The sequence below is a fragment of the Trachurus japonicus genome, chromosome 19, assembly GCF_045865225.1.
Source record: "Trachurus japonicus isolate A0001 chromosome 19, Traja_1.0".
In the NCBI taxonomy this organism is placed as follows: Eukaryota; Metazoa; Chordata; class Actinopteri; order Carangiformes; family Carangidae; genus Trachurus; species Trachurus japonicus.
Genome location: NC_140925.1, coordinates 21,045,303 through 21,069,196, shown reverse-complemented (window position 1 = coordinate 21,069,196; position 23,894 = coordinate 21,045,303). Strand labels below are relative to the sequence as shown.

Here is a 23,894-nt window from a genome sequence, read left to right as displayed (position 1 = left end):
GAGAAGGAATCCAGGAGTGAAAGCCAGCTGACACCTCTGATAGCATCTCAGCGAGGTGTGTTTACCCAACACAGGCAGAGGAGCAGAGAGGGTCCGGACCGGTCAGGGGTTTCTCTGTAAGCCGGCCTTGTTTGAGATCCTCTAATGATTTCAGGCTGCAGGCGCTGGTTTGACTGAATGCAACAGAACTGTCCTTCAGAGGTGAAATAGATGGATGTGGATGGCATCAATTTAAGAGTGCGAGCTGAGGTTAGTTTCTCAAACGGATGAAGCTTTGGCTGAAAGCTGACGACCAGGGGCACTGCAACTATGACAGGAAGTTTTAAAAAAAAAACTGTTTCTGTGATGTATTGCTCAAGAGTTTCAAGATATTTGGCGAAATAAAGCAAGAGCAGCTGTTTGAAAGTGTTTAAAAGTGAAGGTAATATGTTGAGAAGCAGTATTCCTCAAGAATGCATAAGAACAAAGAGACTCGTGCAGAAAAGTGAACTCTTGGAAAAGTTAGGATATGAGGTTTTTGATAATGAGCTGACTGGGTTTGTTCAAATAAGTAATGATATTAAATAGTTCATTAAAAGACACAAACCATTATTTTAAGGGATTTTGAAGTGTAAAAAAATGTGTTTATGTACAAAAAAACTTAATGTTGAGGCATTTGGAGTCTAAATTTAAACAGGTGCTAACATGACATATACAATAAGATATATAGACCAACTGCATGACCCACAATGCAACAGTATAGGCCATTACAGAGACAAATAAAGGTCACGTTCCTTGGTGGGTGGGGTCTGCTGCGTCCCACCCACTTCCCCTTCCCATAAATCCTTTCAAAGGCAAAGGAAAAACCATACTGAAAGAATTTATGTATGCATTGTTGCTTTTGTTCTTGTGAATTGTTTTTAATTTTTTAATTTTACAACACCATTGATGAGGAAACAATAAGGTTTTTGGGAAAAATCAGAACAGAAATATTTAGCTTGAACTTTGCAGAGCAGGATTTGCCCATTGGGGCCTTGGGAAGAATATTTAGTTGGATGGAAATGTCTGATGTCACTCCAAAGTTTTCACGTGTCAGCTGAGTTCATTGCAGTTAAGCTGGTACCTGAGCGTGCCTGCAGGCCGGGCCTGTTGTGAGCCTCTTGTTCCACCACAGCTTTTAAGGTTAATTGGGAGTTTTTAAGTCTGAATTTGGCTGAAAACCTCTATGATTTACATTTCATTTTGTTGGGAAACCTAGGAAGAAGGAGAAAAAAAAGCATAAATGAACACAAACATCTGGAAAGAACTGAACTTGCTTTATGTGACAACTCAATTGGATCTTTTTTATAGACTATACAAAAAACACAGCACAGATGAGGAAAACAATGTATTTGAGTCATTTTTTGCTTGTGGTTGACTTTCTCACTATGCAAAGATTTTTTAGTTGCATTTACTTGAAATTGGAAAAAAACGACAGAAACGGGTTTTCTAAATTTATGAGCACAGCTTGCACAGAGTATGTAACAATAAGTGAACCCAGGAAGAGTAATTACAACAGTTGTTCTAATATCGGCTGCAGCAGGGCGACTTTCCAGCGAATTGAAATAAATTGAGAGAAACCTGTTCCTCATTTTGCCCGAGACCCCCTGGACCCGCCCCTCAGGGCGCCTGGAGGTCCCCGCACCCCAATTTAGGGGAGGGGGGGTCCTCCCCCCTCTTCCCTCCCTCTCTCCCTCCCCCCGCCTCTGCTCAACCCCACGGGGCTCGCCTCCCCTGCTTCTGTCCCGGGCGCGGCGACGCAGGGGTTAAAGTGGTGACGTGGTTCTCCTGAAGCGGTGACCCGCGGGGGCAGCCAGTGGGGGCTGCAAGGGGGGAGAAGAAGAAGAGAAAGCCGGGGCTGAGGTCCTGTTTGGGAAGGAGTTATTCCTCTGCGTCTCTCTCCAAGCCGCAGCTCGTGTAGACTTCACTTCTTCCGCATTCATCTCCAACCTGCTTTACGCAGAGGTGTCCGCTGTATCAGCCAACCGCCTTCCCCCGAATGGAAACTCTCTCTCTCTCTCTGTTTTTTTTTCCTGCTCCACGATTGATTGCAATCATGTCTTTGTCTGTTTAGTGCAGGGCGACACAGCGGAGCAGACCCAGCTCCTTCTCTGTGGAGCGAGAAACGGGAGATAAATTTCACTTTTACGCACAAACTTGTCTGGACCGTTTGGACTTGATCAAAGGCTGCGGGGCAACCTCGCAGAAACGCTGTGGACTCTTTAACGCCCGTGCTAAATGTTTATAGTGCTCTTACAATTGAAGCCGTGTGCGCATGGCAGTGTTTGCCCCGGCCGCTCATCCTCCACAACAAAATGCCTCTGAAAGTCGGGAGAGCAGCTATATATAGCAGGCATTGATGTAGCCTAGTGGTGAATTTTAAAAAGGTGGGTAAAGTGTGACCTCCAGGCAGTAATTAGGCCTCTCATTTGACAAACAACCTCCACTATAAACAAATATCAATTTGGATTTCCAGAGAAGAGCACGGTGGCGTCTGTTAATGCCGGACTCGAACTATTCCGTAAATAAAACAGTGAACAGTCTGGTTGGTTGGCCCGAGTCTCCCCTCCATCACGGCTGTAGGTTCAACTCCAGTGAGATGGCCCAGAAACTCAGTTCACTCTCATTCAACTTGTGGAGGAAGCGAGGGGCCGCGTTAGTGCAAATCTCTTATAGAAAGACTGGTAGGCCTCCTCTTCTCCTCCTTCTCCTCCTCCACCTTCATGCATAGACCCGGTTCAGCACAATCACAAATGCAAACATAACAATATTGGGTAGATATGTGTGTGTGTATTTAGGTATGAGTGTGTGTGTGCGTCATGGTGCGTAACAGGGGGTTTACTTGTAAGATATATCTTTGTTGGTGGGGATGGAAGTGGGTGTATTTCTTATGAGTGTAACTCACAAGCATGGTTGATGATGTCCCTTTGCCCCCTCCCCTGATTTAAAAAAAAAAAAAGGAAGAAAAAAAAACAGAAAATGCAAGAAAGCTCACTTCTGGTCTCCTAGACAAGACGAGGGAGTCCATGAGAAGGAAAGGAGGGAGGGAGAGAGAGAGAGAGAGAGAGAGAGAGAAATAGAGAGTTTCTCCATCGATTTTCTGTTTAATGTCAGCTCCATTGTGGGAGAGAGAGAGGACGCGTCATCCAGACATAAATTTGCTATTATCCAGCCTCACGGAGACTCACATCCACAGGACCGGGGGTTGTAGTCGGGGAAAACCCCTCGGTGGATAAATTCAGCAGAGAAGCGACAGCAGTGTTAAAGAAGCGCAGGGCTATTTAAGTCCATACATTTGAATGCGCGTTGGTTTGGACTGAGCCTGTAGAAGCAGGATTTCTCTTCTTCCCCGGGTTGTCAAGTTTAGCGAAGAGGAAAAAAGACTCTTATTATTGTTTCCTTTTTTCCCAATTTATATCCATTTATACAAATCTCTGCTTTGTGGAGTCGGTCCTTTTTCTAGGTAGGTGTTTTATTTTGTATGTTTAATATGGAGTTATAGTATAGTACGAGACTATACTATAGTTAGTATCTGTATCTAAAGTTTGTGTGTGTGTATGTACTGTATGTATGTATGTGTGTGTATATATATGTGTGTGTGTGTGTGTGTGTGTGTGTATATATATATATATATATATATATATATATATATATAATATATATATATATATATATATATATATATATATATAAGTTTAAAATCTAGTTTATTATATATATATATATATATATATATAATAAACTAGATTTTAAACTTATAAACTAGATTTTATTTTATAGTTGTTTAAAACCGTAAAGATGTTTTGATTCGTAGCTCCAGTGTCCAAAATGTCCCCAAGAAAAAATAAGAAGTGTATTTGATTTTAAAATGTTCTTATTTGTGAACGTGGACAGGCAGTAATTATGCTGTTTGGGATACTTTGTAAAATTTTTATTTAGGACTAAAGCAGGAAAAAACTTTGCGTAATATGAAATGTATGAGGCTGCCAGCACACAGATATTCTAGTCCTGGATCAGTGGGAACTAACTGCCTGATGTTACACACTAATGTGGATGGATGCGTGTTTTTATGAGTGAGAAAAAAAAAAAATCTTAATCCCGTTCTTGAACACTGAATATGCAGTTAATGTAAGGGGGTTTGTCAGTTGGGGCCTCTCGAGAGGGGGCATGTGCCAGTGGACTCACACACACACACACACACACGCGTGCGCCCGCGCACACACACGCACACACGGTGATTCAGCCATGTAAAGTGTAGTTCCTTCTAGTTGCTCCAGAGTTGGCTGCTTTTGTCAGAGCTACACATGTTATATTAAGTTACTCGGTAACTGAGTGAGATCCTGAGTTGCTGTTTATCTACCGCTCTCTCGCGCACACACACACACACACACACACACCAGGGGCACGCGCACACAGACCCACACACACACATACACACACAATGAGCGCTTTAGGCAGCACCAGTCACATATGGTCATCCGTGCGAGGCGACATCGTCTTTTTCAGGTCACTCTTCTGATCTGTGATGAAGTGGCGACAGAGCTGATCGATCCTGGATTCAGACATTTATACAACATCCCATCATACATCTTTGTTTTACAGCAACAGGCCTATCTCCTGATTCTTTATTTATAGGCTTTAATCACTATTGCAGACTCGCAGTGATTCATGTCCACTTCGTGAATAATTGTGGTTGATGGCCCGGAGTCAAGTTAAATATAAAGTTCACGCCCTTATACAAAGTTTCCTGATTTTGCATTTGAACGTACACACTCGCCCTTTAGCTGCAGGAAAGAAAATAAACTTTTAGGTTTTACTGTTCAGCTTCAGTGTCCATGAAGCAAAGTTTACACGAAACACCTGCTTTACTTTTTTGTCTCATCGCTCAAACACACAATCATTAGGAGTTGTCTCTTTTTATTTTATTTATTAATTTAATTTATTTTTATTTTATTTAATACAATTTTATTTTAGTTTTTTAACATTTTGTTTCATGGAATAACCCACGTTAAAAAAAGTGAGCGAACTGAATAAGGTAAGGACTGATGAAGTGATAGTTTGGACACTGGGTACAGAGACAGGCAGAAGTGGGAGATAAATGTGTTAAATATTCTAATGTGTGGTTATATTATAATCCAGATGTGCTGCTGTGTACAGATGATACATGTTATGAAACAATGCTCATGCATTGGTTACTGGACACATGACTGGTTTGTAGTTCAGCCAAAGTTTAACTTTGTGTGACGCTGCAGGCTGTTCACTTCCAAGTGTTTGAGTCTGACACACAGCGTCAACAATAAATTCAACATCAACTTGCTTTTCTTTTGAGAGACGACCCAGGCGCAGAGGGGGGGGGGGGGGGTCTGTTTCTTCCTCACTCAACACAACTTTATGAATATGACCAACGTGGTTAAGCAAAAGTTTGCAAGAACACAGCATGACTGAATATCCCAAATATTTTCTGTGTTGAAAGTTTTCTGAAATCCTGTTTGTCTTTCTTCTCCTTCTCTCTGGTGTCAGTTACTGGTAACGTTGTGGTTTGACCAGCCCCGGCTGCAGAACCAAATCAAAGGGGGGGCATTACATCTTTTCAGGGGGGCGCACTTTTAAAAAATAATAACAATAATAATATCTAATAGAGTGTCGTCGTCCCCCCTTCACAAGTACACACACACACACACACACACACACCACTTGCAATAGGGGGGTCTGGGGGCAGTCCCCCAGAAAAAAAAAAAAATAATAACACATAAATGAGGCATTCTGGTGCACTCTGAGGAGAAATAGGGGGGAAAGACAACATTGCTTCAGATGAAAAAACATATAAAAAACCAAACAGATTCAGTAGCCTACTGACTGGGGTTCCTATCATTGTAATGGCAAGAATGGCTTAAACTGGTCTGGGGAGCTGTGGCTGGAGAGCAAAAACAAAACTCAGTTTATAAATCTTTCGCCCTGGACCAGCCTTCAAGGGCCTGATTCCTCTGCTTCACCATGGAGCTCACTGTCTCCTTCCACACTTCTGCCCTATTTTCATCTTTATGTTGATAGCTGTAGCTACTGTCAGATATTAATATAAGACCCACACATGCTTTAGCTTTATACTGCTGAATAATTGGAGCGGACATGTCCTGAGATTTTCAGCCTTCTATGATTATAGAATAAAGCCTTTTACAGCATGTACACACGCAGCACGAGCACACACGCAGCGCGAGCACACACACACGCGAGCACACACACCTACGGTTCTCCTGCTCAGCTGTGGCTCGTGCCTCAGGTTGCTGCTCTGTCCTACCAGAGGCAGTTTTAGTTTGTGGCGGTGGTCGGAAAAGAATTTCCTAATATCCATTGATATCAGTTTTTAATTAGCCTACACGTTTCCTCTCGCTCCGAGACGGCAGTGTGAATGTAAACAAACTTCCGCGCGTCACTTGCAGCAGCACGTACGCGTCACGTGACACAAGCCGAGACGTATCTGCCATAATGAATTAAATCATAATGAAATATTTGTTTGTATTTTAAATTGTACTGATTTCAGTTAACTGAATATGAATTAATACAATGCGACACACAAAACAAATTATGACTGCTCCCCAAAAAAAATTCAGCAGGAAAAAAAACTCATTGCTCCTCTGACAGCCAATGGGGGGGCAAGGAGGCACGGGCGGGGGGGCACTGCCCCCCTAATTGACCCCCTGACGCCGGGGCTGGGTTTGACTGTGACGTTGTGACTCACGCAAAGACATTTGTTGCAAAATAAGTCTTTTTGTTTTTGCAGAGAGAATCAATCGCATTACATGAAAATATTGAGTGATGATTTGCCAGAAGGTGAGGTGACCTGTTGACCCCGTGCACGACCCACACTGGAGATACTCAGTACTGCACTGTGGCGCGCGCACACGTCGTGACATTTTTTTTTTTTGGGGGGGGGGCGTTTTGTGGTGCACTGGTTAGAAACAACTAGAGAAAAGACAAAGCTGTCTTTCAGTTAAGTGTGTAGGGATTGCTGGAGACAAATACACAAACTGAGGTGAACACGGTCCGTCACACTTCAGACGCACGGTGCATTTAATCCCGTTATTTGCGCTATAATATCAACATTTAGGTGGTTGTTAAGATTCAATTCTCCTCTTGTGTCTGTATAAAAAAAGAAGAAAAAAAACCTAAAAATAATAATAATAAAAAAACTCCACGAGCTGAACACGGCAGCGCGGCACGCTATGGCTGTTTATGTTCCAATGGTAATGATAATTAAAGCCTCCACCTGCGTGTTTTCATGGCCCATAAATAGAAGCTGGCGCTTTCATCTCTCCATCCAGGCCTGGTGGTGGTTAGAGCCGGATATATGGCGGTGTGACAGGTACTCATTTGGTGGCCAAACCATTCCCTCCGTCACCACCACCACCATCATCTTCCTCTTCTGCTGCTGCACCATCTTCCTCTTGATCTGAAGGGGTCTGCAGAGTCACACACGCGCTTTTAGTCAGTGCAGCACAACAATTTCTTCTCCATAATTCAAGTCTTTGAAGGCGTCTTGATGGGGAAATTGAGCTTTTTTCTTCTTCTTCTTTTCTTGTTTTATCCCTCATGCCAGCCGTTTCACGCTCCCTGACCCCGCACAGTGAGGCACGAGCTCCTCTGCAGCCTATCTGTCAGGATGATCAGAAATAGCAGCATATATCCTGCGCGCACAGAGAAGAAAAGGTCATGCTGGTTTTTTTTTTGTGAGTGTGTGTGTCCACTCAGCTTCTGGACTGCATCGTTGTCTTCTTCCAGCCGGTCCTGGATGCCGCTGCTGTTGGTTGGGTTGGATATTTACAGTGTGCCTGGCCACCAAAACAAAAAAAGCAGAAGTATGAGTAGAAGAAGGGGGTTTCTGAACATCAGCGCTGCTCCACGCCCAGAGCGCACACAACAGTCTTGTTTATCACAACACAGCCCCAAAGCTTTGGCAGCGCTGCATTTCTCATGCTTCTCGACTCTAATATGGCTCTATTGTCTCATGGGGTTGCACCACCTTTAGACAGCCGGGGCGTCTCCCTGGTGAACGACCCTGTTTGGAAATTCTCATCATTAAAGCGCGATCAGAAAATATCTGCTGAGAATAGGATGGTTGCCCTGTGTGGAGGGCCTCCCGTGGAGACCGCTCTCCATTTGGACCTCATTTAAAAAACCAGCCTCGCCAATGTGTTTCCCGTTGACTGTGAATTATGCCTCGCTTTTAATGTGGTCCTATTTAGACGTTCAAAAGTTTATTCAGTTAATGTCGGGGATGCTTTGCATTGTGTGGCACTCACTTTGAACGCACTTCATCCACTTTTAATGTGCATAAAATGGCTCGTGCACCTTTTTTTTTCTTTTTTAACTGAGACATAACTCTTCATGAAGTGAAGTTGCAGCGAGGGAACAACACTAAGCTCAGGCTGTGCAAAAAAAAAAAAAAAATCCAGTAGATGGAAACAAAAGCATGACAACTTAAATTTGACTAATAATAATGATAATGTTTGTGTACTTTATTTCATTTGGGGTTTATTTAGTTGAACAGCGACAGATCGCCTCGGCTGCACGGCCAGGGCCGGACGGTGCAGGGGAGGGGGCCGGGGGGGCTGGGGGGCTGCTCGGCAGAGGAGGAAGGGTCTCTCCGTCCCGGTCCAGTGTAGTGAGGGAAGAAACAGGGAGAGAGAGAAAGGAAGAAGGAAGCGAAGAAGGGAAGGTGGTGTGTGTCAGTCAGGAACGCTTCATTGCTCGAGGACAATCCGCGCGCAGGACCGGTCTGTTTCAAGAGCAATCAGTCAATCCGCATTAATTATCGGCGCCCCCCCCCCCCTTCTCCCCCCTCCCTCACCCGTATATGGTAGCTCGCGCTGGCACACTGACCAGAGGAGGCTGGGGTGCGTGTGTGTGTTATGCTTTCTCTCTCTCTTTTCTCTCTCTCTCTCTACACACACACACACACACGTTAATCTGTGCACGCGCGCGCACACACACACCCAACCCCCACCTTTTAAGTGAAAAAGAACCAATAAAAATCAAGCTATAAAAGGCTTTTCCTTGTCACTAAATAAATTAAATGCAGATTTCTGTTCTAAGTGGCGCAGCGCTTTGTGAGCTGCGGAACAGGATTCTTTATTGTCCCTCTGTCATTAGAGCTGAGACACAACACACCGAGGAGCCCCCGTCATCTCCAAATAAGTATCTAGGCTCTGTCCGACAACAGGCTACTGTCCTGTATATATGTATGTATGTATACACCCTGGCATGGTTGGACATTACAACAGTCAAAGTAGCAGCATAAAGCCAGTAAAACCAGAAGTTCCATGTTGTCTTCTTATTGAGGCTGCACATAGATAGGTATAGGTATAGGTAGATAACCTGGCTGTAGGTAGCTATGTTCTGGTGCATGAGTGGGAACTCTGGCCCATCTCGTTGGACCTACAGCGCAGTTGAGCTGCAAATATATCATATAATATCATGGAAATTTTTCTAAATACCGCTAGATTTGAGGTTCTTCTGTGGGCCTACGGTTGTGTGTGTGTGTGTGTGTGTGTGTGTGTGTGTGTGTGTGTGTGTGTGTGTGTGTGGTGGCTGAAGCCCACTGGAGAGCGCAGGGCTTTGGAATGCAGGCTGCTATGTAAATGGGAAAAGAGGGTAACGATTATCTAATTACAGGCGTGATAAATCTGCTCGCTTTGGCCTTATTTGATTTAAATTATAAATGTATCAATTAATTTCACTGTATAGATGAAAGTCTGGTTTAGAGCTTCGACCAGGCTGTTTAGAGGCCACAGCCCGTCTATGCTTGGATCTCCTTTGTCCACAGCGTTGTGTTTGGGGCTGGACCAAAGCAAAACAGCAGATCTGTTGTAATGTAAAGGGACGTCAGCAGGACCAGTCTGCATTTACTTGATGAGGTGCATGTGTTCGAACAAGTTCAGTCAAAAGCAAACAGGCTGGAAGGTTTTTGCTTCCAAGCAGCCACATGTCTTTTTTTTTTCTCCCGTTGCTATATGGTAAATATCCAACCTATAGGGCTAGGGTTAGGACTTATTATAAAGAAGTATTCTAAAGAAGTATGTAGCCATGTCAGGTTTTGTCTTTGGAATTTTATTTATTTATTTGGGCTATTTCCATTGTATGTATAGCCAAATATCAGGCAACGCAATCAGTAGCCTAAATCCTATTTGACATATTGCCTAGGCTATTTCATATTTTTCATATTCTTAAAAAAATATATATATATTTACAAATTTCCATGTTAATTTCCAGATGTTGTAGCTTCTTTGTTCTGAGAAACAAAGCAGAAACAAAAAACAAACAACAACAACAACTATCTTTTATGTCGACAACTTTTTCTTCTACTGCCACTTCTCAGAAACAGAGTCAGATCAGTGTTTAGCTACTAATGTATTATTTGAACTGACCTGCCGTTTAAGCAGCTGTTAAAGCGGAAATGTCACTTAATTATCAACCAGTTGGTTGTAGAAAGTTGTCTAGTCTGCTGCACACAAACAGCCGAACACTGAGCTTATACTTCTGTTTATTCCTTTTCACAATAACATGAGAGTTGTATCATCTAGTGTCTTCACAGACCTATCGCTCTCTGCTTCGTCTCCTTTGTCGCCAAAAAACTTTTCTCCGTCGGTGTGTCTGGGACCAGGACCGGGACCGGGACCAGGACCAGGACCAGCAGCAGTAACTCTCTCTCTCTCTGGCAGCAGCAGCTTCAGCTCTCTCTCTCTCTCGCAGTGTTCCTCTCCTTGTTGCCGTTCTCTCTCTCCTCCATTTTCTAAACACAAACTAGTTGTTGCTCCATTCCGCGGATCTCGCCTCTACATTTGATACAACGTGTAATTTCCCCCTTTTACCGTATTCCCTTTGATTTAGTCACTCTTGACTCTCCTTTTGCTCTGGGGCCAACGGGGTTCTCCGTGGGGGGGCGCCTTGAAACCGCCCCTCCTTATCTCCTTTCATCGTTGAGCGCGGGGCCGCCTTGAAACCGCAGGGGCAGTAATTGCTTTTTTCAGGCAGCCCAGTGCGGACTGGCCAGCAGCCAATCAGAGCCTTGTTTACACTCGGTGATTGACAGCACGCTGGCAGCTTGCCAGCCAATCGGGAGCCTCGCAGGGCCGAAGCCCTGAGTTTTAACCCTTCGCATCCACATATAAACAAAGCTAGACGTGAGTCTCAGCCTATAGCAGCTCATACATGTAGACGTGGAAACACACAGGCTCATATCCTTCCACTTTTAATTGGCTGAATTAGTGAACCGTGCGGAAGGCTAACCCCGAGGACAGTAATGCTTTCAAATTACGCAGTGATTCAATTTGTGTGTGTGTGTGTGTGTGTGTGTGTGTGTGTGTGTGTGTGTGTGTGTGCGTGCGTGTGTGTGTGTTTGTTTGTGTGTGTGCGTGACAGAGACACAGGCAGGTAAATAGACATAGCAGCAATAAAAAAAAAAGGAAAACACTGAATATACTGTGGCCTATGTAATTTAAATTTACGCGTAACCTCTCTGAACTATCCCACAGAAATGCACATAAAACAACAGCATTTATTTTTCATTATCAGCCCGTCTGTGTCCTTGTGTCGTTTGCTGTTGTTAAATGGCAGATTTCTCTGTGCGGGTTATTTCATAGGCTACTGATGATGATTCAGATGGAGGTGCATGTTCGTGTTCAGACGACAACATGTAGCCTACTATCAAAACAGACTTTTGTTTTATGGGTGGAGCAGACAATTAAATCTGATAAAATCCTCCCTTAGATTTACTCTCAGTTTCCCTGTGGACACATTTTCAGTATTAAACATAACTTGATGCCCATAAGTGGCCTAATTAAGGAGCTAGAGGTCCTAAACTTCTTATCTTAACGTGGATGCGCGACAGCAAAATGTCTTTTCTTGTAAACAAAAGCCTGTGTTCAATAAATCAGAAAGGCCCATGCACGGATTCTTCTAATAAGGATTTATTTAGCAAAACACAGCAGTGGGGCGAGTGGGGGAAAAAGCGGATTTCCCTAAAGGAGCATCAATAAAACTATCAACGCTGTCACATGGCAGAAAAAGACTTGGATAGAGAGAGAGAGAGCAGCATCTGAACTGAGCTGCAGTGGAGATCAGTCAGACTAGATAGATGCTGTTTGCTCTCCACCAGTGATCAGAAGAAGAGCAGCGCTGCAGCGGCTCCTCTTCCTCTTCCTCTCCCTCTCTCCGCGCACCGAGCAGCGGCCGCGTTGTGCCGCCTGTGCCGCCTGTGCCGCGCTGTGCCGCGCCGTGCCGCGCCGTGCCGTGCCGCGCGGTGCCGTGCCGCGTTGTGCCGCCTGTCTCCTCGCATTTGCTTGTGCATCGCAGTTCGCCGAAGCTGCAAATCAAACGCCCGCCGTTTCGCTCCGCCGCTCCGGCCGCTCCCTCATTGGCTCGGAGCGGCAGCCAATCAGGGAGCGTGTTTACCCGCCGAGGAGGAGGAGGAGGAGGAGGAGGGGGGGGGGGGGGGGTTGTTGGTGGGGGGGGGGGGGTGGTGGTGGTGGTGGTGGTGGGTGGGAGCTGGGGGCGGGGGTGGGGTGTGTAGGAAAGTGTACGGTAGGGCAGGGTGGTGGGGGCAGGAGGGGGGGGGGGGCGCCTCACGGGCACGCTTTCACATTGTCGTTCTCAAACCAATAGGCCTACGCCCCCCCCCCCCCCCCCCCCCCAGCGCACACACACACACACACACACACACCCCTTCATCCTCCTCCTCCTCCTCCTCCTCCTCCTCCCGGCGTGTCTGAGTCTCCGGCTGCATGAACGAGCCTCGATTCACTACAAGCCTGAACTTCTCCGCTGCGTCTCTCCCATACCTCCACTAGCTGCTCTGCTCTGCCCGGTCTGAGTCTGAGTGTGAGTGTGAGTGTGAGGCTGCAGCAGCAGCAGCAGCAGCAGCAGCAGCAGCAGCAGCAGCATTATAGGATGTAATCAATCCCACATGTTTCTTCTTTCTCTGCGACTCGGGGATTTTTCTCTCTTTGCATATTTTTCTACTTTTTGTTTCATTCCACCCTACTCGCCGCGCGGTGGATATAACTTACCAGTAAGTAGCAAATTATTTTATCGCTGTGTTTTTTATCACATCAAGCGATGGCACTGGATGACGATTTTAGTTCAAGTGCTGCATACAGGAGAGGCTGATCTGAATTTTATTCAAATGGGGATGCATCTGTTTTTCAAAAGACTTCTCAATTTTGCCCTGTTAAGACTGTTAGAGAAGTCTACAGTGGAATAACGACTGCTCTGCTACATTACAGGGTAAAAACCTGAAGACATCCCTTTTTAGTAATTGTAATATTTGCATTAAAGCAACACAAACCTACTGCGATCTGACAGTATTTTGAAGGATTTATTTAAAGTAGTGTGCCTGCTGTGTTTCCTCTCCTGTCCAGTGTGGAGGGCTTGAGCTGTGGGCGATGTGTGTGTGTGTGTGTGTGTGTGTGTGTGTGTGTGTGTGTGTGTGTGTGTGTGTGTGTGTGAGTGAGTGTGTGTGTGTGTGTGTGTGTGTGAGTGTGTGTGTGTCACTTTTTGATTTGACCTCTTCACAGCCAAATTACTTGTGTGTTTCTAATTCATTCAGAGGACTATTCACAGCCACTGGCTCTCCAGTGCGCCTCCTCACGCCTCTAGTTTCATAGATTATAAATTGTAGATTATTTCTTTGTTAGTTTCCCATTGTGCGTGTGTGCTCGTGTGTGTGTGTGTGTGTGTGTGTGTGTGTGTGTGTGTGCGGATTTGAGACAGACAGAGAGGTTCGCTGCAAACTGCAGAGCTGCCTGCTTCCTCCCTCGGCGTGCAGGCTGTGCAGACGCCGGGCTGCCCTCGGCTCTCCTCGGCTCGGCTCGGCTTGTCTCTCCTGCTCAGCTCGCCCCTCAAAGTCCGGATTTAGTGCCTCGGTTATGTCTCGCGACTTTACTTTATTGCAAAATTGTAGAGGCAGCGACCTGGCCTCTGAACCCCAGCCACCTCAAAAGTGAACGCCTTTTAATTCTTAAATCTTCTTCTTTCTTTTTTTCTCATCCGTCCACTCAAGTCTGATCTAATATTTCCATCCAAACAGCGAACAACGCGCGTATTTTTCTGTGAAACATCAGAGGCGTTAGATGTGAAAAACGCATTTCTTTGCGGATTTTCTGGCTTTTGTGGGAAGTTCACATAATGTCATTTTAACCAGTGGGCTATTGGCTACTTGTGTGTGTGTGTGTGTGTGTGTGTGTGTGTGTGTGTGTGTGTGTGTGTGTGTGTGTGTGTGTGTGTGTGTGTGTGTGTGTGTGTGTGTGTGTGTGTGTAGGGGGGGATAATTTCAGTCTGGTGAGAGTTTGACCCTTTGCAGGGCAGTCACGGTGGAGGTGTGTGTGCGTGTATGGGAGGTGTGTGTGTGTGTGCGTGCGTGCGTGTGTGTGTGTGTGTATGGGGTTTGGGGGAGTCTGGTTGAAGTGGAAGGAAGTCTTCCTCGTAGATACACACATACACATACACACATACACACAGTACAGCAAATCCAAATGATCATTTTCTCCCAAACTGTTACGCGCGATGCGCTCACGTCGTAGTGTGTGCTCTCCGTACGATAACCCGGGATTTAGATTCAGGTTGTTAAATGTAGCCTGAGTGGCTCTCTGTTGACGTGGAATGTAAACACAGAGGACGTGTGTTTACGGCCTAAAAATTGAAAAATGTATAGACAAATGTCAGAGGAGAGTGGTTTATGATTGATGTCCCGTAGAGAAGGGCCATTGTTTCTCACAGCCGAGGGGACAGGAGAGAGGAGAGAGTCCATTTTGCCTTCCCAGTGCGCTTCCAGCAGCCTGCATGGCTCTCTCCTGTTTTACCCTCATTTCTCCCTGCTGTCGACTGAGATGTAGTCCAAAGTGTTAACGTGCTTCTCACTAACAAAAAGGAAATTAAATTATTTAAATGCACATGCAGCATGGACAAAAAAAAAAAAAATCTTATGGGAAGCATTTTTGACATTTTGCATGCAGTGGATATTTTCTGCTTGGCTGTATGTGGACGCACAACACGCACTCAGCGAACACTTTTGCAGGCTCTGTCAGAGCTGCTAAACTTTGGATATTTTTTCAGCCCCCCACCTCCCCCCACCAAACACAAGTCCTGGAAGTTGGGAGTCCTTGAGCACCGCACAAGTGTGTATGTGTGTGTGTGTGTGAGGGAGAGAAAGAGAAAGGGAGTGTGTGTGTGTGTGTATGTGTGTGCGTAAAAGGAGACTTGAATATCCCGAGCTCCATGCAGCCTATATTCTTACGCACTTCATAAGCCTGTGGTCCACCAGAGCATTTGATATTTTCTTTGTTCTTTTATCGTGGATTCCTGGGAGGTGCTATCAGCATCTACAGAGCTGGATGGACGTGCCATGCATTGAAAGGCCTGGGAGATGGACTGCTGGCTGAGGTGTGTTTGGTGAACGCAGGCACCCAGCTCTCCCTATCTGGCGCGTCACAGGGAGTCCTATTTAAGTAAATGACCTGGACTATAAGGCATACATATAAAGTCAATGATTTCCTAGTCCATTTCACTGTTTATTGCCCCCGCTTTCTCGCGCCGGAGCATAAAGGTGATTTGATTTGTGTTTGTGATTACAGTGTAGCCTATATGTGGCGGGGATGCATGGTGTTTGCCATTGTCAGGAGACGAGGGGAGGGTGTGTAAGTGTGTGTGTGAGGGGGGGCACTGCTGTTGACCCCGTAGAAGTTAATAGACAGAGTTGTTTTCATTAATAAGCAACAGTACAAATAAGAATCCATGGTCACGATGGTGCAAACTAACAAAGTCAAACATTAAAGTTTGGTAAATACGTAACAGCAGAGCGTAAAGTCAGATTAGATTTATAAAAGCTATACAACACACACCATTGATCCAAGACATAAATGTGTGTGTGTGGCAACTTGATCTCATATCGATCCTATGTTTCAGTGCATTTTTTTAATTGTAGAAATTTAGACCATTGTCCAACACAGTGACACAACCACATGTTAAAGTAAAAAGAAGGGAGGGGGGGGGGCATTTTATGACAGCAAGAAATCAAACTTAATTTACATAAACAACGACCACTGATCACACCAGAGATGTGTGTCTCTTTCTGTTTTTTGGACACTGTGGGGACTGGGGCGGGGGTGGGGGGTCTGGCCGTGGCTATAGTCGCTGTGATTTAGGTTTAAAATTTGCCTGTGCGCGTTCTTGCTTTGTGCAAATGGGTTTCTTCATATTTCAGTGCAAAGAGCCTCCGAGGTCCAGCTTGTTTTTGACAAGTCGTTGTTCAGCTGAAAGACTGAACAAGCCGTCCTTCGTGGAGAGAAGCTCTTTACCACTGTGAACTCTTGTACCTACTGTATATGCTTCATTTGTTTGTACCTGAGCCAAATCTCCCCCTCTCCTCTCCATTCTTTTCGCTGATAAAGAAAAACTCCCGTGTGCGTTATTTGCATCGTGTTCGGTCACAGGATGAGGAGGAGGAGGAGGAGGAGGAAGGGGGGCTCAGACTCCTCTGTTGGGGCCAACTATGTAGTGCAGAGTAAATCCACATAAAGTCAGTTCACATACCTTTTTATCTGAAGGGCAGACTACACTCACCTTCCTGCGCTGCGTAAATCGTCGTCAATGTAACGTTTAGGATGGAAACAAAGTAGTGAGGATCGTGCGTAAATGTGGTCTTTTTTTTATTTTTTATTTTTTACGTTTTTAGTGAATTTTTGACTTGCTTTCTGTAAATGCTGCTTGTTTGTCTAATCATGAGCAGCGACTGTCTCTCAGTTCAGCCTTTTCTTCAGCGCTACATCCCTGGTTGGCTCATTATTGTCAGCGCTTTGACGTGTCTCCTGCTCTCTCCTTTGTAGGACATGACGGGGACTCAGTTTCTACCCTGCAAAGCCAAAACTCCGCTCAATGCGAGGGGAGCCCGAAGTTCATAAAAGGGATTATTTGCATCTGGGTGCCTGAGACCTTTCGGTGCCTCCGGATTTTACTTTGGATTTGGGATTTATCGGTTCTCGCCGGGATGGAAAGCCGAGATTTCGCTCCTCCGCACCACCTCCTGACGGAGCGGAGCGCGCTGGTTCACAGCGCCGCGTCTCGGATGGCGCCAGGCGGACACGGCTCGGTGCAGCACCCCGCTCACTTCCAGCCCGGGAAATACTACTCATCCCACCTCTCCATGGCTCCGCACTCAGGTCAGTTTTTCAGTGTAACTCTTTCTCCGTGTATGAATGACAAGCGTGGGTTTTTAAAAAATCACTTACTGTCTTTTGTCTGAACCATATGTTCTCCATATTGCAAACTTGGGAAATGTTGAAACCGGGACGACCTAGAATTTACTGTGGAAGGAAATTACTCAGAGTCTGTGGGCATTTAGAAATTAGTAGAGAAAAAAGGCGCAGGCATATTAAAGAGTTTTATGTTTTACTTTAGTTAATGAACTGTTTATGACGTATAGCTGCTTGCTGTGCTCTAATAATGAAAATAAATATCATTTGTCACTTTAGAGCTTCAGCCTTGCGTAAAAGCAAAAAAAAAAAGTGAAACACAGAGGGGGAATTTGAAAATTAGATTAAGTTGGAATTTACGACACAGACTACCTCCTCTTTGTTTAACACTTTAAATCTCTCGAGAATTTCAAACTATTCCAGGATTATTCTCCTTTATCACACAGGGATTATTAGACGTTTCCAGTGGCATAATCTTGTCATACATTTATATGGTTTCATCAATTAGGAAAGTACTAATCATTGCCATTTGATTTAATTAATTACAAGTGGGTAATTCTGCAGCTTATATTTCCCATTAAACAAAAAATCAAAGCTATTAGCCCGACTCTTTCCTTATTTGTACAGTTGTCTGTGCAACGTTGTGGTTGTGTGTTTCCAGGAGCATTATAGTCTATGTGGTTTGGTGACTGTGTGTGTGTGTGTGTGTGGTGGGGGGGCACATACTGGTTTGCAATGGTCACAAACTGGGGGTCGCATTGGTAGGTGGATGGGGCTGTGGGGAGAGGGAGAGGGGACGGGGGGGTCTGGCTAATAGAGGTGCGGGTAATACCAGAAAATCCGGTTTCTATATTGAGCGGGGACGTGACGGGGTGCGAATGGGTTGACAGTGCATGCATTAGATTTAACAAGTAGCTTTGGTATCCTGTCTCAATAGGGGAGGAGGGGGGATGGGAAGGTGTGTGTGTGTGTGTGTGTGTGTGTGTGTGTGTGTGTGTGTGTGTGTGTGTGTGTGTGTGTGTGTGTGTGTGGAGGGAGAAGGAAAGAAACGCTCCGTTCGGATTGCTACTCTGTGTAAAGGTGCAGTCCGGTGCTGGACTCACCGGACTGGACGTGAACGTGTCCGATGAGAGAGCTCATTAATTATCATTTGCCAATGTAGCCGAGTCTCTAAACACAACGCTGAAACTCGGTCCTGTGTGAACGAGACCCTCAGTTGTGTGTGTGTCTATGTGTGTGTGTGTGTGTGTGAGAGAGAGATCCACATTTCCTCTGTCTCCACTTATTTGCATATTCATTAGTTTTACACAACAGCAAAAGCGACGCAGACGTCCAGTCCGATTATTTTACCTGTTAAAAAAAATTAAACAAAATAACATCATTTCCACATTTTCAGTCAACGCACTGAGCTCGAGGCACTTCCGGGACATCTGGCGAGCTTCAGGTCCTGGTTCGGGTCTAGACTTCTATAAATACCAGGAACCTGATTAAAAACAACAATATTGTTTTTATCACCTTCAGAAATGTTCACACACGCTTCATGAGCATTTACGTTCATCCTTAACAAGCTCAATTTTACTCCAAGTGCATATACATCTACAGCCTATACTGTATATTCATTTCCCTTTGTTATTTTATAGTATATGCTGGGGTGGAGTAATTGTGCAGGATTTATATTTATTAATTTCCATAATTTAGAAATTGTGGGAAAATATTCTGAAATGTAACTTACTTAATCGTCTGCATGTCAAATAAATGTCTTTTTGTAAATGTAATATCTACAAAATGTATCACGCCATGTATTATTCTGCAGTATGTGTTTACATTATGGTGTGATACATATTAAATAATTTACATAATTATAGTTCAACATTATACTTTATCTAAATATATTCTACAGTCATTCCTACAGCTTAATTTATTATAAATTGATTAAAACATTTGATATATTTCGCCAGACATTTAGCTGCATGTCTTTCTTTCAATTTGCCTGAAATGACTTTACCAAAAAATAAGACCATGTCATTTTAAAGCCTTTGACAAACACACATCTAACCTGCATAACCATTTAAACAGATTACTCTCCGCTCTGACTGATACTGCTCCTCGCTGACATGTATTATGGTCCCCATTTAAAATGATTCTGTAATGTTGAAAGGGGGAAAAAGCATAGTAATGCAGGGTGATAATGCTATTGAAATGTATTCAAGAGGGCCTCTCACTGGGACTCAAGGTGCATGACACTGTATTGAGATTCCAGATATCCAGACTCTCCATGCATGTCCCTGATGGGGTTTTGACTGACATGATGGGCATAGAGGATTGTTGTTTTGGGGATGGGGGTTGGGGTACATGTGTGTGTGTTTGCTGGGGAAGGTTAGGATGGGGGGGTTACCTTTGTGCTTGCCCCCCTTAGAGATTCAGAAAGCTGTATTCCTGGCCCTAGGCCTCGGCACAGGGGGTAGATATGATGTGGGGTTGGCCATACCAGGGCAGCAGGAGGAGGAGGAGGTGGTGTGGTTACGATGAGGGGGTTTGTTTCAGATCTTTTGGAAAAAAAAGAGAGACACACACACTTACACACATTTTTTTTCATACCTTCTCACAAACCCAAACTGGGTGTATCACTTACAGAAATCCAAAAGTAAAGAAAAAAAAGAAACCTCATTCCTCCCCATGTTTCTTCATATCCCGGAAAACCTGCAATCCATCAATTTGCTGAAGCCTCTTATTTAGATCAGCATGGTGTCTGCTTGAATATGGTCGCGCTTGACAAGGTGATGGAATGACAGGCGCATACCAACGCCATAAGACTCAGCCCCCATTTGATAAAACCCCACAATGATATTACACAGACGTTTAGATTACTGATAGGAGCGCTGGGAAAGCCTTTGTCTCTCTCTGTCTGTCTTCTCTCTCTCCCCTCCCTCTTCCACTGCTTTGCTTTCATTCTGCTCTCTCTCTCTCTCTCTCTCTCTCTTTCTCTCTTTCTTCCCTTTTCTGTGATGTTAGCCCCTGGGCAGTAGTTGTGCAAGTGTGTGTCTATATGTGTGTGTGTGTGTGTGTGTGTGTGATTAAGGTTGGGTTTACCCTGCAGTAGCACAGGTGTGCAGTATTATGGAGGGCGTGGCACAGCTTGTCATTGAACAGGTGTGTTACTTCCCAGACAGCAGACGGTTTTTGTTTACATGACTCTGTGTGTGTGTGTGTGTGTGTGTGCGAGAGAGAGAAAGAGTGGGAGAAAATGTGTGTGTGTGTGTGTGAGTGACCTAGTAATACAGGCAGAGAGAGCCTACATTCATGCTACATGTGTGCACACATTCACAGCTGCACACACACTCCAACACACACAGACACGCAGGGTTTCTACCTGAAGCTGCTTGTGTTCGCAGCTTAGAAACAATCAGCCATAATCACGATAGATAGATAGATAGATAGATAGATAGATAGATAGATCCCGCCGTCTTTTCTCTCTTTGCCCTCATCTCCTGACCTTTTTCTTCTTCTTTTCTCCTTCCTCCCATCATTTCCTCTTCCTCTTTCACTCTCCTCCCCGTGCTCAGTCTTGTTAGTGAAGCACAAGATCCTGCGGTGAAATTCTGCATTTCTCTGCTATAAATGTGAGTAGGTGTGTGTGTGTGTGTGTGTGTGTGTGTGTGTGCTACATGCAGCCGCCCTGTCCATTCATCACCAGGCTGTCAGTAACGTCTCTCTTCTCTTGGAAGTTTCTCGACTCTGGCTTCGAGCGTCAAAGTAGCGCTGATGAGACACGCCCCTTCACTCGCCTTACATGCACACACACACTGGCATGATGTGGAAAGAAAGGATGGTGTGGTTGTGCGTGTGTGTGTGTGTGTGTGTGTGTGTGTGTACATGCGTTTAGGAGTTGCATAGTGCATAGTCTTAAAGGTGCCAGTATCTTTTTGTGTGTAAGTGTTTTTGGAGGACTGATAATGTCCAAATGCAAGGAAGGAAAGCCCTAAAAGGAAGGAAGGCAGAAAGAAACAGAGTGTGTGTATGTAAATGGGGGATGGATAGAGCAGAGGGAGAAAGGGAGGAGGAGAAGGAGGAGTAGAGGGAGTGGAGAGGCTGAAGGTTTCCACCTGGTTGGTAATCCAGTCAGATTACCACCGCCTGACAGCACCCACTGGCCGTCTTCCCCGAGTCCTCAGCCTGGCGTCGCCGCTGCCTCTCAGGACTCAGACTGACTGAGAAGGAGAGGCGAGGCTTGCCTTTGTGTGTCTGTGTGTGTGTGTGTGTGTGAGATGAGTCAGCAGTGGGTGAGCCCCTGACAGACCCCCACCCCCCCCACACACACACCCCCCACCCCCACCTCTCAGAAATGGTACCCAGGGTACAAGGAGCAGCGTGCAAGACGCCCCCCTGTGTGGAGGAGACAGGTGGTGGGGCTGCAGCCAGCCGGCCTGTGATTGGACGCAGCGAGACAGGGCCAGAGTGTAAACTGTCAATTCACTGCAATTCAAGAAAAAAATTGACACACACACAAAAAAATATCAAAGTAACACAATTTGGCTTAATATAGCATTATCATGATTATTGTGAGAATTTGCACGTAAAGTAAAACGCACACAAAAAAAATTGTTTTTATTTACAAAAAAATAGACAATATAATATATATATATATATATATGTAAAAAATATATAATATAATATAATATTATATAATATAATATAGTATATATATATATTAGAAAGAGTTAAAATCTGCTATAGCTAATTTAAAGTTAAATGTATTTGTCTCTGTTCATAACATGTAATTTTTTACAGTGAATACAAATCATTTTGCACAACAAAAATAATACATTTAAGGCAAAACTGGATTTTCTTATGTTAAACCATATTTTAGTTTGTCTAAATAAACCAGAAACCAAACAAAGGAGCTGGTTCTGGATGAAGTGAACCCAGTTAAAACACTGTGCACTGGACTACAGGTCAATTATGCAGCAGTGATTTTTCAGTGTGCGTCAGGGTTAGGGGATTTCATACATTATCAGCACGCCCACACGAGCGCTGCACTTATCTAAACTTCAAATAAAATATTCAGCAAGGCCAAAGAAATGAGTTAAATGAGTCTGACTGTTTGAAATGTGTTGACGCATTTAAAGGCATTAAGTCATTAAGTAAAACCAGCAAAGTCATTAAAGGCATTTCCATTACAAATGAGACTCTTGTGTACGCTTTGATATTTCAGGCAAACTATGGCACATCGTTTAAAAAGTGCTCCTGAATGTTTCACTTTGTCTAATCACATTGACCCCAGAGCCACCGTGAGCCAGACTTCAGCGGCCTGAAAGGTCACATCAGTGGAAAGATAAAACGTGTGAATATATTAAGTGAAAGTCTGTAATTTTTTTTTTGGGGGGGGGGGTGATGTCGTAGCTGTGAGTGAAGAATGCGTTTGTTATGAAGCGCATTAGCTGCAGCGACAGAAAGACGTTTTGTCTGGTGTCCAGCTCTCCTCCAACATGGTAACAGCTGCTTATTGTCGGTAGCGGTGATGTGAAGGAGCGAGTGCGTTTGGTTGCGACATCTCCGGGGTGTGAACACACACCACCATCTGATGACTTGGCATGTGAATGGCAAGCGCCAGACTTCCTGTGTCCATGTGCCCCCCGCTCCCCCTCCTTTCCTCCTCCTCCTCCTCCTTCTTCTCCTTCTTCTCCTCCTTCTTCTGGCCCTCACTCCTCCTCCTCCTCCTCCTCCGCTCCTTCTGCTTTCCTCTCTCGCTTCCCCTTCAGTCCTCTCGGCTGTTTCGAGTGGTCCTCCAGCCCTCCGTCCTCCCTGTTCCTCCCCACTCTTCTCTCTCTCTCCTCTCCTTTCAATCGATCCCCCCCCCCCCCACCTCTTATATCCAGCTCCCATCTCTAGCGAACTCCCCACACACCCATCGCCCCCTCGCATTGTTAGCAGACCAGCTTCTCTCAGCACTCCTCCTATTTCTGTCTCAATTTCAGCCTGCTTCCTCTCCTTTTCCACATTGCCTCATTTGTCCACCCCCCCCCCACCATATTCACCCCCCCCCCTCCCTTTTCTTGCCTCCCCCTCTCCCCCCACCACTCGGCCGGTTGTTAACGGGCCCGTCCCGGTGCTACTCGGCCCATGGCCAACTCACTAAATCAGAAACGATTGGAGGATTTGGCAAGAGGGAGTGAGAGCTCAGCGCGGCGCCTTTGAAGTCTGAGAAAGGAGAGAAAAATGACATTTTAAACAGCCCGCAAAACACAAGGCTAAAACAGCTTCTTACTCTATACAGGAGGAGGGGGAGCGGGGGGGTGTGTGTGTGTGTGTGTGTGTGTGTGTGTGTGTGTGTGTGTGTGTGCCTGTGTGTGTGCCTGTGTGTTCATGTAAAATGCACTATAAGGTGTTTTATGTGAATATGTGGCTGCTGTGGCTGGAATTCACGATATGAATGTGTGAAAAGAAAGAAGAGGGCGTGTGTGCACCAGTGTGTGTGTGTATGTGTGTGTGTGTGTGTGTGTGTGTGTGTGTGTATGTGTGTGTGTGTGTGTGTTTGCAGACACTATAATTCCCTGCTATTTTATGGCTTTCCACTTCTTCAGAGGGGTCAAGGCAATCCCCTGTTTACGCGACGTGACAGAGAGGTGACATCACTTA

The 23,894-nt window shown here is 45.1% G+C and overlaps 1 protein-coding gene across 1 annotated transcript in view; it reads left to right on the top strand.

Moving 5' to 3' along the window:
• The first annotated feature begins 12,708 nt into the window (after positions 1–12,708).
• bahcc1b (BAH domain and coiled-coil containing 1b) overlaps positions 12,709–23,894 on the top strand; it is a 60,039-nt gene continuing 48,853 nt past the window's right edge. The window contains 3 exon segments of the mRNA XM_085762490.1: positions 12,709–12,877; positions 12,949–13,081; positions 16,893–17,225. Of these exon segments, the coding sequence (XP_085618616.1) occupies positions 17,054–17,225 (172 nt within the window). The 5' untranslated portion in view covers positions 12,709–12,877; positions 12,949–13,081; positions 16,893–17,053.